Here is a 13,714-nt window from a genome sequence, read left to right on the forward strand (position 1 = left end):
CATTGATAGTTCCTAACATTCTAGGTAATGATGAGAAATGCACACCCATCTGATGCCTGTAGCTGATCTGGTGGCTTATACAGGTATAAGTTGATAAGTTCAACTTATTCCAACTTAATGGAATGCTCTCTTCATTATTTCTCTTCTTCCTTCAATGAGGAAGCAGTTCAGTAAAGGTTGACTAACCTAATGCGTGGAGTGAGCAGGTTATCTACTGACAGAGGTTTCGTCAGACTGAACTTGAATTCACTGGGCCTGGAAGAATGAGATGAAACTTGATTGAAAGATTTAAGATTTAAGATGTCGATGGTAAATATGGAGAGGATGTTTCCGATTGTGGGAGACACTGTAATCAAGGGTCACTGCTTTAGAAATGGCCCACCTTTGACAGAGATGAGGCAAAATGTTTTCTCTCCAAGAGTCATGCAGAAGTAGAATAAATCTTAATTAACAAATGGTGCAAGATTATTGTGGAGACAAAAGGAGCTGCGGATGCTGGATTTAAGATCCACCATCTTAAATCCATGCTGGATCCTAAACCATGTGTGGATGGGAACGCAAAGTTGAGATTACAATCAGATCAGTGTTAACCTTATTTAACGGCAGGACATTTTTGAGGGCTGTGGTCTATTTTTGTCCTTATTACATATTGGTGTATGTCATGCATACAAATTGCACTATTCATTGGGCTCTCGTTACAATGAGGTATGTTTCCTTTGTCTTTTCTTTATTTTATACAGAAAAATTGAACACCAACTCTTTTCTTTATCCTAGCGTTGAAAAAGGGCCGCTTTTGGATTACCCCGGATCCATACCACGACGACGATAACATTCAGATTGGCCGGGAGGTGAAAATCTCCTGTCAGGTGGAGGCCATCCCCCCGGATGAGCTGGCATTCTCCTGGTTCAAGAATGGACGTCCGCTTCGCAGCTCGGAAAGGATGGTTATTTCCACAACTGATCTCGATGTCTCGCCTGGCACAACCAGCCTGGACATCATCGACCTGAGGTTCACCGACTTTGGGACGTACACTTGTGTAGCCTCGCTGAACAGCAAGGTTGTACCTGACATCAGCATTGACGTGAATATCTCCAGCAGTACAGGTGAGCACTTGAGCAAGATTTGTGATAACTGGTTTATTCTGGAATTCTCCTTTTATCTGCATCGTGCCATCACTTTGCAGTGCCTCTCGTGCCATCATTGTATGCTATTGAGGCCAAGCTGGCGATGGACTACTGCTTGAGGTGTGAGCTGGTGAGCAATGATAGTTCCTTGGCCTCTGGCTGACTGGAAAGATGGATGGGGCTGTGCAGGATATTTGGAATTAAACAGGCTCAACGACTTGGTAATTTCCAGTGTATTCCAGAAGAGTGTCCAGAGTGTTTTACTGTCATATATGCCAAAACAGAACAATAAAATTCTTACTTGCAGCAGCACAACAGGTATGTAAACATAGTACTCAGTAGATACCATAATAAACACGAAGTCCAATAATTAAAAAATATATATAGTGTAAAAAAAAAGCCCAAACTCTCTTGTGCAATCAGGGTAGTTTTGAGTCATGTCATGTAATTGCCATGTTGCACCTTCTAGGCTATGTAGTACAACTTGCATTTATATAGTGCCTTCGATACTCGAACTCGCTGGAATTTAGAAGACTGAGGGGGGATCTTATTGAAACATATAAAATTCTTAAGGGGTTGGAGTGGCTAGATGCGGGAAGATTGTTCCCGATGTTGGGGAAGTCCAGAACCAGGGGTCACAGCTTAAGGATAAGGGGGAAGTCTTTTAGGACCGAGATGAGAAAACATTTCTTCACACAGAGGGTGGTGAGTCTATGGAATTCTCTGCCACAGAAGGTAGTTGAGGCCAGTTCATTGGCTATATTTAAGAGGGAGTTAGATGTGGCCCTTGTGGCTAAAGGGATCAGGGGGTATGGAGAGAAGGCAGGTACAGGTTACTGAGCTGGATGATCAGCCATGATCATATTGAATGGCGGTGCAGGCTCGAAGGGCCGAATGGCCTACTCCTGCACCTATTTTCTATGTTTCTATGTTTCTATGATAGCATAATATAACCAGAATTATCTCCACACCAAGGGAGGAGGCAATAGTTGAAAGGAAATCTGTTCATAGAGGGCAAGAGCCTTCTTGTTTCCAAATGACCAGATAGTGTGGAAAGACTAGTGCTGATTTTTAATGTCCTGACAGGGTGGTGCAGCGGTAGAGTTGCTGCCTTACAGCACCAGAGACCCGGCTTCCATTCTGACTATGGGTGCTGTCTGTATGGAGTTTGTACGTTCTCCCTGTAACCGCGTAGGTTTTCTCCGAATGCTCCGGTTTGTTCCCACATTCCAAAGACATTCAGGTTTGTAGGTTAATTGGCTTCTGTAAATTTTAAATTGTCCCTCGTGTGCAGGATAGTGCTAGTGCATGGAGTGATCTCTGGTCAGCACAGACTTGGTGGGTCAAAGTGCCTGTTTCAACACTGGGTATCTCTAAAGTCTGAGACTTTAAAGACTGAATCTATGGCCTGTGATGGAAATGGTTGAATGAGAAGTGAGGGAGAGCCTGACACTTCCAGCGATCATGTGGGGGAAATTGCTTCTCCCGAGGAATTGCCTTCAGAAAAGGCAGAGGGAAAAGCTACAGACTTTTTCAAGAAATAATTGAGCCTGGGGTGCAGATCGAGGGGGCAGAGGTAGTGAAAAAGTGCCTGAGAGGGAAGAAGCGCAAGGAAAGATGACAGAGTGTTGCGTAAGTGTGGAGGCAGGGCAAGGGGAAGTGAAAGGGAGATTGAAGTAATGGACGGACTTGTGACTGCAGTCAATGAAGGACTTGTGACTGCAGTCAATGCACATTTTGCTTTCCAAATTCATAATCACGATCTGCACATGGACTGCTCCACTGTTGTCCTGAATATGGTGAGTAGCTCATCTCACCACTTATTTTCCTGTAGTCATTACTAATGTCTCAATTGGTAAACATAGTTATTATTGCAATTGCCTTCTCACTGATTTTGTACCTCCTTTGATGCGAGAATAACTGATATTATAAATGCACACAACTATTTTATTTCTTGGCCATGGCTCGAGACGCTGATACAAAAAGCAGTGACTTTAAGACATGCTCTAGGGGTTTGCGCACACTGTATTTGGCCCTTTCAGCTGTCAAATGTGATGCCTTTCAGACATAAGGATGTAAATGATTCCATGAAAGCATTTGAGTTAACACCAAAGTCTTTGCGTATAATTATTCTTCAAGCTAAATCACAAAGTAGAAATTTCCATGCAATTACTTGTTTTTGCGTGACCTCGTTGCACATAACTTGGCCACCATGTTTCCTGAGATAGAGCATTGCAGATGATCAAATATCACAATAAAAGTAATTGCCTGCAAAGTGCTTTAGAACACCTAAGGATGTAAAAGATGCCTTGTAAATTCAAATCATTCATCTTTGAAGCATCGTCAAAGTCAGAATTTAGGGCTGGAGAGAAACTGGCAAGTAACCCAACCAAGTTTAACCCATATTCCAACCACAGACATGTGCCAGGAATGCTCTCTTTCGCTCGGTCGATCAAGGCACTGAGCACAAGAGTTGGGATGTCATGTTATAGCTGTAGAAGAGCTGTACAAGATGTTGGACCTGTATGGCAAGTTTATCACAGAGAGGCCGAGGTGTTATATGGAACGAGTTGCCAGTAGAAATTGGGAAGGCGGGTGGAATGTTTGAAAGACATTTCTACTGGAACATGGATAGGAAAGCTTTTGTGGGATTTGGGTCAAATTCAAGCAAATGGGAATATCTCAGAAAGACATCTTGAGTCTGAAGAAGGGTCTCAACCCGAAACATCACCCATTCCTTCTCTCCCGAGATGCTGCCTGACCTGCTGAGTTACTCCAGCATTTTGTGAATAAATATTGGTCAACATGGACAAGTTTGGGCTGAAGAGCCTATTTCCTAGTGAAAATTGCTATTATTCAAAAACCTTTAGTCAAGGATATCTATGCAATATTTGTGCATATTGGTTAAAGCTGCAGTGTATTCTTTCTTTGTATCCCACAAAGGACAGTGACAAAGCATTTTCCCAGGCAGCCCAAATGTCAAGTGTATTCAAACACAGCAGTGTGCCAGGAATCAACTTTATAATAGAACAGCACACTGTCCTGAATCTATGGTTAACTCCATCCGTCTACTCTGACTGAAACCACATCGTTTGTCCGTAAAACCCTGACTGACTTTGACGATAGTTACTGACCTTCAAATTTCTAACAATCACAGTTTTCTTTCTTTTTCAATCGTAATAAATATAACAATGAAGTAGGATGTAATTAGAAACATTAGGAACCTGTTTATCTTAGAAACATTAGGAACATGTTTATCTGTTTACAAAGACAGTAAAGAATCTTGCAAATTCTCCCCTATTCTTACAAGAAATATATATTTTGGAAAAAACTGATGACAAAATAAATATTAAAGGCAATTCATTGTATAGTGTAGACAAAACTAATCTGATAACGTTCGAAATAAACTATATTAATAAGTTGAAATAATACATCCAAGAACTTTTAACATAGTGTGTTTAGTTTTTAAATGTGAATCTTGGTCCCGTTCTCTCTTCTTCTCTAACTAGGACATGGTACATAATTTTACATTCACTTGAGGAAAAGACAAATGGGTCCAAGACGTGTGCCTTAAACTTAAGTAAGAGTTCAGCTTTGAGGGCATGAAAACAATGCTTGCAAAAAAGAAATCACACATCCGGTGACTTGGGTTTGATTTTGGCCCACCGAGTCTGCCTCGACCAGTGATCCCCAAACATTAACCCAATCTTACCTCCTCATCTCCACCAAGTCAATCTCCACCACCACACACTCTACCCTGACAAACTGCATCACTGAAATAAAATCTTGGCTTCAATTCAATTTCCTCAAACTCAACTGTGACAAATCTGAAATCATCATCATTGGACCAAAAACCCTCACCAAATCCACCCACAACTTCACCCTCAATATTGATGGTTTCCCAGTATCCACCTCCCCTCACATCCGGAATCTTGGAATCATTTTTGATCAAACCCTCTCCTTCGACAAACACATCAAACACATCACCAAGACAGCCTTCTTCCACCTCAAAAACATCGCCCGTCTCCGTCCATCCCTCTCCTCCACAGCTGCAGAAACCCTCATCCACGCCTTCATCACCTCCCGTCTGGACTACTGCAACAGCCTCCTCTATGGTTCACCCTCAAAAATCATCAATAAACTCCAATACATCCAGAACTCCGCTGCCCGTCTACTCACCCACTCCCCGATCCGTGACCATATCACCCCCGTCCTTTACAAGCTCCACTGGCTCCCCATCCCCCAGAGAATCCAGTACAAAATCCTCTTCATGACCTACAAATCCCTCCATAACCTGGCCCCATCCTACCTGACTGACCTCCTCCACAGACACACTCCAACCCGTACCCTCCGCTCTGCTGCTCCTGTCCCCTCCCCATCCGGACCAAACTCAGATCCTGGGGGGACAGGGCTTTCTCCATCGCTGCTCCCACACTCTGGAACTCACTACCCCAAACCATCAGAGACTCCTCCTCACTCACCACATTCAAAACATCACTGAAGTCTCACCTGTTCAGCACTGCCTTCAATCACTGACCGTCACCTCACCTTCTTTTTCTTTTTCTGTTCGTTTACTTATTTATCTATTTACTTTCTTTTCTATGTTTTAGTAAACCCTGTAAAGCGTCTTTGAGTGTTTAGAAAAGCGCTATATAAATGTAATGCATTATTATTATTATTATTATTATTACCTAGGCACATTGGGGACAATTTACACATAGCAAGCCAATTAACCCACAAACCTGTACGTCTTTGGAATGTGGGAGGAAACCGAAGGTCTCGGAGAAAACCCACGCGGTCATGGGGAGAACATACAAACTCCATACAGAAACCACCCGAAGTCAGGATCGAACCCGAGCCTCCAGCGCTGCAAGCGCTGTAAGGCAGAAACTCTACCGCTGCGCTACCGTGCTGCCCACTAATTGGTTTGGTTGGTTTCCTCTGGAGATTAGTTTCCTCTGGAGTTCTGGTTTCTTCCCACTTCCCATAGACCTGTGGGTCGGTAGGTTAATTGGCACCCAATAAATATCCTCTGGTGAATAGTGAATCTGGGAAGGGTAGTTGATGGAACTGTGGAATTTGCGTAGGTTTAATAGAAATGGGTGCTTGACGTTCAGTGTTTACTGTTGGATCTGTTTGTCTGCTATTTGTCTCTGTGACCCATCACATGTAGTTAATGTAAAAGTAGCAGCACACCTAAAGAAAAAGCACATTCTTGGTCAGAAGATTGAACAGGACATATAGAAAAAAGCAGCAAATGACTGAAAAATTAGAATTAAAGGAAAAAATACAAGGAGTTAATATCTATAGAGATTTTAACAAAGAAGAGAGTGGGTGCTGATCCTACAGAGATTGATGCTCTGACCAATTCTCTTCTGCCTGTACATAATCCATATCCTTTCATTCCTTGAATATCCATATGCCTATCCAAACGACTCTTAAATGCCACTATCTTATTTGCTTCCACCACCAGCAGTGTTTTCCCAGTGGTCACACCCTCTGTGCAAAAAAAAACTTGCCCTGTGCATTCTCTTTAAACTTTGCCCCACTCACCTTAAAGCTATGCCCACTAGTATTTGATGTGCCCTGGGAAAAATGTCTACTCTATCTCTGCCTCTCATTATTTCATATACTTACATCAGGTCTCCTCTCAGCTCTGGCATTCCAGAGAAAACAATCCAAATCTGTCCAACCTCTCCTTGTCGCTAATACTCCCTAATTCAGGCATCACAGGTTAACCTCCTCGGCACCATTTTCAAAGCTTTTACATCCCTTCCTTTAGTGGGGCGATCATAACTGTAAGCAATACTGTGGCCTAACAAAAGTCCTATAAAGCTGCATCATGACTTCCAGACTCCTATACTCAATGCCCCGATCAAAGAAGACAAGCGTACCATATGCCTTATTTACAATCTTATCTACTTGTGTTGCCACTTTCAAGGAGTTATGGACTTGGACCACAAGATCCCTCTGTACATCAATGCTGTTAAGGATCTTGGCATTAATTGTATATTTTGTTCTTTAAATTTGACCTCCCAAAATGCAACACTTTACACTAGCTTGAATTGAACTCCATTTGGCCTCCACCCCTCTTCACCTGTATCCACCTATCACTTGCCAGACTTGGTCCTCATCCCACTTCTCTTTGGGGCTTTCTTCTCTCCCTCCCCCTCCCCACACACTAAATCAGTCTGAAGAAGGGTCCCGACCCAAAACACCACTCATTTGTATTCTCCACTTATGCCGCTGGACCAACTGAGTTACTCCAGCACTTTTAATCTCATTAACGCCCCAGTCATTTATACCAACGGAGGTCCCAGCACAGAAGGTAGACACAAAATGCTGGAGTAACTCGGCGGGACAGGCAGCATCTCTGGAGAGAAGGAATGGGTGATGTTTCGGGTGGAGACCCTTCTTCAGACACCAGCACAGATCCGTGTGGAACACCACAGGTTACAGATCTCCAGCTTGAATATTTAATTTCCATCACACCCCTCTGTCTTCTATCATGAAGCCAGTTCTGAAACCATACAACCAAGTCACTGTTAATCCCTTGCATCTGAATCTTATGGATCAGCCTATCATGGGGGAATTTATGAAATGCCATACTAATGCCTTCCATTAGAGTGGAAGATAAAAGCCCATAACGTGGATACAGGTGATTAACATGAAACAAAGTGGGCATAAATGGATCATTTTCTGGTTAGCGTGCTGTAATAAGTGATTTGTCAAAAGGATCAGTGAAGGCATTGAAGGTATTGCCGTTAAAATTGCTGATGACACAGATGTGGCAAGTGAGTTGTGAAGAGGATATAAGGAGGATACAAAGGAAATATAGAGAAAGTGAGGGAGTGCGAAATATCTAGCAAATGGAGTATAATAAAGGAAAATGTGACATTGTTCATTTTGGAGGGAAAGATTTTTTTAAATGATGTATATTATCCAAATGGTGAGAGATTGCAGAGCTTTGTGAGGTCTTGGTGTATGATTTGCAACAGGCAGCTATGCAAGAACTGCAAAACTTTGGAAAAGCAGAAGAATGTGGGCAGCACAATGGCGCAGCGGTAGAATTGCTGCCTTACTGCGCCCGAGATCCGGCTTTGAACCTGACTACAGATGCTGTTTGTACGGAGTTTATGCATTCTCTCTGTGACTGCGTGGGTTTTCCCTAATTTCCTCCCGCACTCCAAAGACATGCGGGATTGTAGATGAATTGGCTTTGTAAACTGTAAATTGCCCCTAGTGTGTAGGAGAGAGTGCTAGTGTACAAGGTGATTACTGGTCGGCACGGACCTGATGAGCTGAAGGGGCTGTTTCCACGCTGTATCTCTAAAGCAGGGGCCTCCAAACTTTTCAGCATGAGGGCCACATTATATATTTGGCACAGTTTGCGGGCCGTAGGAAAAAATAAATAAATGTCAGTTTTATAAATTTAATGAGGTTTATATGACAACAAATAAATAATATTCATTTTTTTAAAGTGCTTGAAATATTGGAATATATATATACTGTAGGTATACATATTGTGGCGGTCCCTGGGCCACTACAATATATTTATAAAACGGAAAAAATACAGTAACCACCAGTGGGCATGCAGACAGTATAGAAATATCATATGATATAATGGCAGAGTGATCACATGTGTGTCACCGTCGCAGTGACTCATGGGAGGGCACTCTGCTAAGAAATCATTAAAATTTAAAATTATTATTAAGTCGGCAGCTCTATACAAACTATATGGCCTACCTGATGCGTAAGTTCGGAAACTGCCGCTGAGATCGGCCCTGAAGACTGGAGAACCGAGGAGGAGGGAGGGAGCCGCTGGTGACGACGGACACGATGAGTGGGCCAGTAGGAGAGGGGTAATGCCTCCAGTGCCTGCAAGGTCGGCTGCAGAAGGCGTTACCCGGGACACAGAGGCGGTCAGTCGGGCGAGGAGAGGGACGTCGATCGACGGGCCGAGCCAGTCGAGGGCGACGGAGGACTGTTCAAAGACGGTTCATCAGACTGTTCCTCAGAATGGGCAGATTGTTTTAAATGGAAAAACGGGTCTGCTAAAGTTTATAAGAGAAAAACAGGGGACTCGGCGGAAACATACAAGATTCTTAACAATCTTAAGAGGGGGGAAGTTGTTTCAGTTTTTGGAAGAATCCAGAATTCCTATTTAAAAGTAAAGTTTCCTGTTTAAGACAGAGCTGAGGTGAAACCTATTCCCTCAGAAAGTCATGGTTTTAGGAACTCTTTCTCAAAGGTTGGTGGAGGCAGAGTGAATGTTTTTTAAGGTGGAGGTAGGGAAATGTTTGCCAAGCAAGGTTGTGAAAGGGAAATGGTAACGAGGGGTTGAGGTTGCAGACCACTCACAAGCTTCAATGGATATTTTTAAGGAAGATTTAAGGATAGATTCTTGATGAGTGCGGGTGTCAAGGGTTATGGGGAGAAGACAGGAGAATGGGGTTAAGAGAGAGAGATAGATCAGCCATGATTGAACAGCAGAGAAGACTTGATGGGCTGAATGGCCTTATTCTGCTCCAATCACGTATGACCTTATGACCATATGACCTTAAGTTGTTTACTTAGATTTTCAGAAGACCTTTGATAAGATACCACACGTGAGGCTGCTGAACAAGACAAGAGCCCATGGTATTAGAGCAAGGTACTTGCGTGGATAGATTAACTGGCTGGCAGAAGTCAAAGAGTGGGAATGAAGGGGGCCTTTTCTGTTTGGCCGCCGGTAATTAGTATTGTTCTGCAGCGATCGGCATCCTTTAGATAGTTCCTCTGTCCCTCTCTTCCCCTCCCCCTTCCCAGATCTCCCACTGTCTTCCTGTCTCCACCTATATACCAATGCAGGAGAGGTTTGGGCCCAACAAGTCCACTTGGTCCAGTAGGACACTAAAACACTCTTGACTCTGGATCAACCATGATTGAATAGTGGAGTGGATCGATGGGCTGAATGGCCTAACTCTGCTCCTCTGTCTTATGGCCTTAAGGCTCGAGTTGCCTTTTCCTGCTCCTAATTCATATGTTTACTTGTGATATTCCAAATGATGTGATTACAGTACACACTGCTGCAATGGGAAACTGAGTTATCTTTCTTTCTGTTTACAAGTTCCACCAACACTATCCGTCCCAAAAGGAAGGTCTCCGATGGTTGCTCGGGAAGCCGACACAGTGGAACTCCAATGTTTGGTTTCTGGGAAGCCCAAGCCCATAATCCTTTGGTCGCGCTATGATAAGGAAAAGGAAAAGGAGCTTCCGATGCCGGATGGCACCATGCAAATGGAAACTTATGATGGATTACTGCGCATCGTGAATGTGTCCAGGGACTTGAATGGAATATACATATGCCAGACGAGCCAGTACAATGGATTTAACGTGAAACCGCGGGAAGCGGCTGTACAGCTCATCGTTCAATGTAAGTCATTCAAATTTTTCTTTGAACAATTGCCTTCTGGAATTTTGTGACTATTGATTATTTTTTTTCCCCTATTAGAGCTGAGTTGCAGAATTTTGCAGTCAAAATATTGCCCTTACATTATTTCATCCTGTCCGGCTATTAAAAGTAAAATTGATTCCTGATAAGCATACAGCCAATCAGATCATCATTCATTTCTCAATCGTCGGTTTACAATAAAACACATCATGATTTCTTTCTTTGACACAGATGTTTTAACTTCACAGCATGTGAACATTTGAGGAAATATTTTATGTCTGTGATTTGATTTAGTAGCTTTGCAGTCGAGAAAATGAAAATACTTGATGGACTATTGTTATTTACGAATCACTTTTTAACATCTAAATTGGGCATTTCTTCATCTGAATGCAAATAAGTTGTCCAATGAGGTAATGTGTTTAGTCTTGCTACATTGGGCTATCCTATCTATTCCAATGACTCTCTATCCCTCTGCCCCAATACCTCTCTGTGTTATCTCTGTGTTCAATCAATGTAATTTGGTCAAAAATTGTTGTAGATAAATAATGGGTGCTGAAGAATTGCTCCGAATTAGTGCTGTTAAGAATTTTTTTAAACATTTTTTAATCAATGTGGAAAGTGTAAACAGGAAGAATAATGTTTGAGTTGACCGAGCTATTAGTGGCAATTTTTCACGTCCCACAAATAATCACAAAACAAAATTGTCAAAAAAGAAGCTGTGGAGGAAGTTTGTTTGATCTCCCCCCTCCTCGCATGAAGAACATTTTAATACGGGGTCCAGCAAATTGTGAAGTGGTTTAGTGGAGAGGAATAAATGCAGGTTTTCAAGTGTAAAAGGTTTCATGGAAGCATCTGCCTGTGAATTCAGCAAGAAAATGAGATTGCTGCTCTGTGTGGCCTTGTGTAGGTGTGATTTATGATGGTTAATAGAAACAGTATGTTCACGGTGAGTTGCATTTTTGTAAAAACAGAATCATTAAGTGCCTCTTGACGAGCTATTATGGTGTTTATGAAGTGCACACTTCGAAGAGATAATGGCAGCTTTTCTCATATTAATTGGTAAATTAGAGGGGAAAACATTCCCCGGGGAAGATCAAGTCGCCGGAGCTGATATGCAAGAAAGGTCACATATTGATCAAAATGACATGTATAACCTTCATTGCCATACTCATTCAGCAAATCTTCCCAGAGCATACTTAACTTCACATACAATACATTACTGCAGTTATGTTATAAATGGGATGAAGGATGCAGTTGGGCAAATAGTTATTGTTGACAGTTTAAAATGCCTGAGACTTTGCTATAATTTCGTAACACAAACTCATTGCTAAGCAGGTTGCCAAAAGATACCTCATCAAAAGTAAAAAGAAACCTTCTGTTAGTTTGAGATGTATTGAGCTTACATTCCTCTGACGATCGCCATTCATGGTTTAACAGTATCATTCGACACGACGTCTTTCAGTCCTGCTCTTTCGGTCCGGCTGTTCCAGCACATTGATGTTCTCCTGTTCTTAAAGTCCACGTTGTTATGGATGGAAAGTGGGCAAGTGTTTAAGAAATACAAGGAGACTCAGGACATCTTGGATAGAGTGAAGGTATCACAAAATGCTGGAGTAACTCAGCAGGTCAGGCAGCATCTCGGAGAGAGGGAATGGGTGACGTTTCGGGTCGAGACCCTTCTTCAGACAGATAGAGTGAATGTGGAGAGGATCTTTCCACTAGTGGGACAGTCCAGGCCCAGAGGTCATAGCCTCAGAATAAAATGACTTTCCTTTAAGAAGGAGATATGGAGGAAATTCTTTAGTCAGAGGGTGGTGTATCTGTAGAATTCATTGTCACAGAAGGTGGTGGAGGACATCAGTGGATATTTTTTAAGGCATTGATGGATTTTTGATTGGTATGAGTGTCAGGGCTTAAGGGGATGAAGGCAGGAGAAAGGGGTTGAGAGGGAGAGATAGATCAACCATGATTGAATGGTGGGGTAGACTTGATGGGCCGAATGGCCTAATTCTGCTCCTATCACATGAACTTATTTTTGTAAGATTCCTGCATGCAGTCCTGGGACAGTGGGCAAAGATTCTGCCTCAGTAAGTCCACAAAACTTATCCATTTGTGGGAAGGCCCAACACAGGTCAGTAGAAACAAATAACACAAGCATAAAGGAGGAATTTCTTATCATCGAAAATTATAACAAAGTGGGATTTACCACTCAGATAATTTAAAATAAATGGCATCTGTTTGTACCTTTTAATGAAAGCAATTTCTCAGTTGATTGGATTCCAAAATAGTTATGAAACCCTGTCTAAGTATCCCTTCCAGTGTACTGGAAAATAGTGATCCCAATTAGCCAGAGAAGCATAAGGAGGGCACCTTTGCTGTAGCATACTTCCACTGGCTCATTCTGTCCCACTCCACAACAAAACATGTGTGGCTCCATGCAGGAAGCAGTCGATCACCTGATGTATTTCTTAAAGTGGATGCAATAAATATAAGTGGAGGTAAAGTTCAAGATTAGTCGAGTAACTTTGTTTAGAGCATGCTTCTCAGTATGTGTGCTTGTTTCTAAATGAAGCACAGCATAGATGCATAAAATAAATACAGAACGCTCTTTTTAAAAAATGTGTTGAAGAGGGGTCTTGCCCCGAAACGTCACCTAATCCTTTTCTCCAGAGATGCTGCCTGACCCGCTGAGTTACTCGAGCATTGTGAGTCTAGCTTATGTGTTGTAGGGTTTGCAGATGACAGTGCTATTTCCTAGATGTTTCACTCACTAATATTGGTGTCATGTTCATGATATGCTCCCTGTCTACCCACGTTATGCCCTTGCAGAATGTAAGGTTTATCCTTTATAAATTTGAAGGGAAATCAGATGCACCGTTTACCGAAGGAAAATTAGGAACATTATGTGAGAGGTCCAAACTAATATATTCATGTGCAGAAGTGACATCAGTGAGTTTACTCATTGTCTTTAATTGCTGTAATCAAGGAAAATTCCATGTGCTTTTCATATGATAATGTAATCAGAGCCCAATTTCTTGCTTTACTTAAGGTATTGACACCTGGGGTGCAATTGAGATGTTCTTACTATATGAAATCAGCTAAATTATCTTCTATTGAGAAGTTTTAGCCCAGGCAGGATATTGGGTGCATTATAAT

At 42.3% G+C, this 13,714-nt stretch overlaps 1 protein-coding gene across 2 annotated transcripts in view; it reads left to right on the top strand.

Annotated features, from left to right (window-relative positions):
- The window catches only part of mdga2a (MAM domain containing glycosylphosphatidylinositol anchor 2a), a 712,576-nt gene that overhangs the window by 337,269 nt on the left and 361,593 nt on the right, over window positions 1-13,714 (top strand). For both annotated transcript variants that reach the window (XM_078406708.1, XM_078406709.1), the window contains exons 7-8: window positions 775-1,104; window positions 10,235-10,540. In XM_078406708.1, coding sequence (XP_078262834.1) covers window positions 775-1,104; window positions 10,235-10,540 — 636 coding nt within the window. The remainder of the gene's footprint in view (window positions 1-774; window positions 1,105-10,234; window positions 10,541-13,714) is intronic.

Source organism: Rhinoraja longicauda, chromosome 10, assembly GCF_053455715.1.
Source record: "Rhinoraja longicauda isolate Sanriku21f chromosome 10, sRhiLon1.1, whole genome shotgun sequence".
NCBI classification, from domain to species: domain Eukaryota; kingdom Metazoa; phylum Chordata; class Chondrichthyes; order Rajiformes; family Arhynchobatidae; genus Rhinoraja; species Rhinoraja longicauda.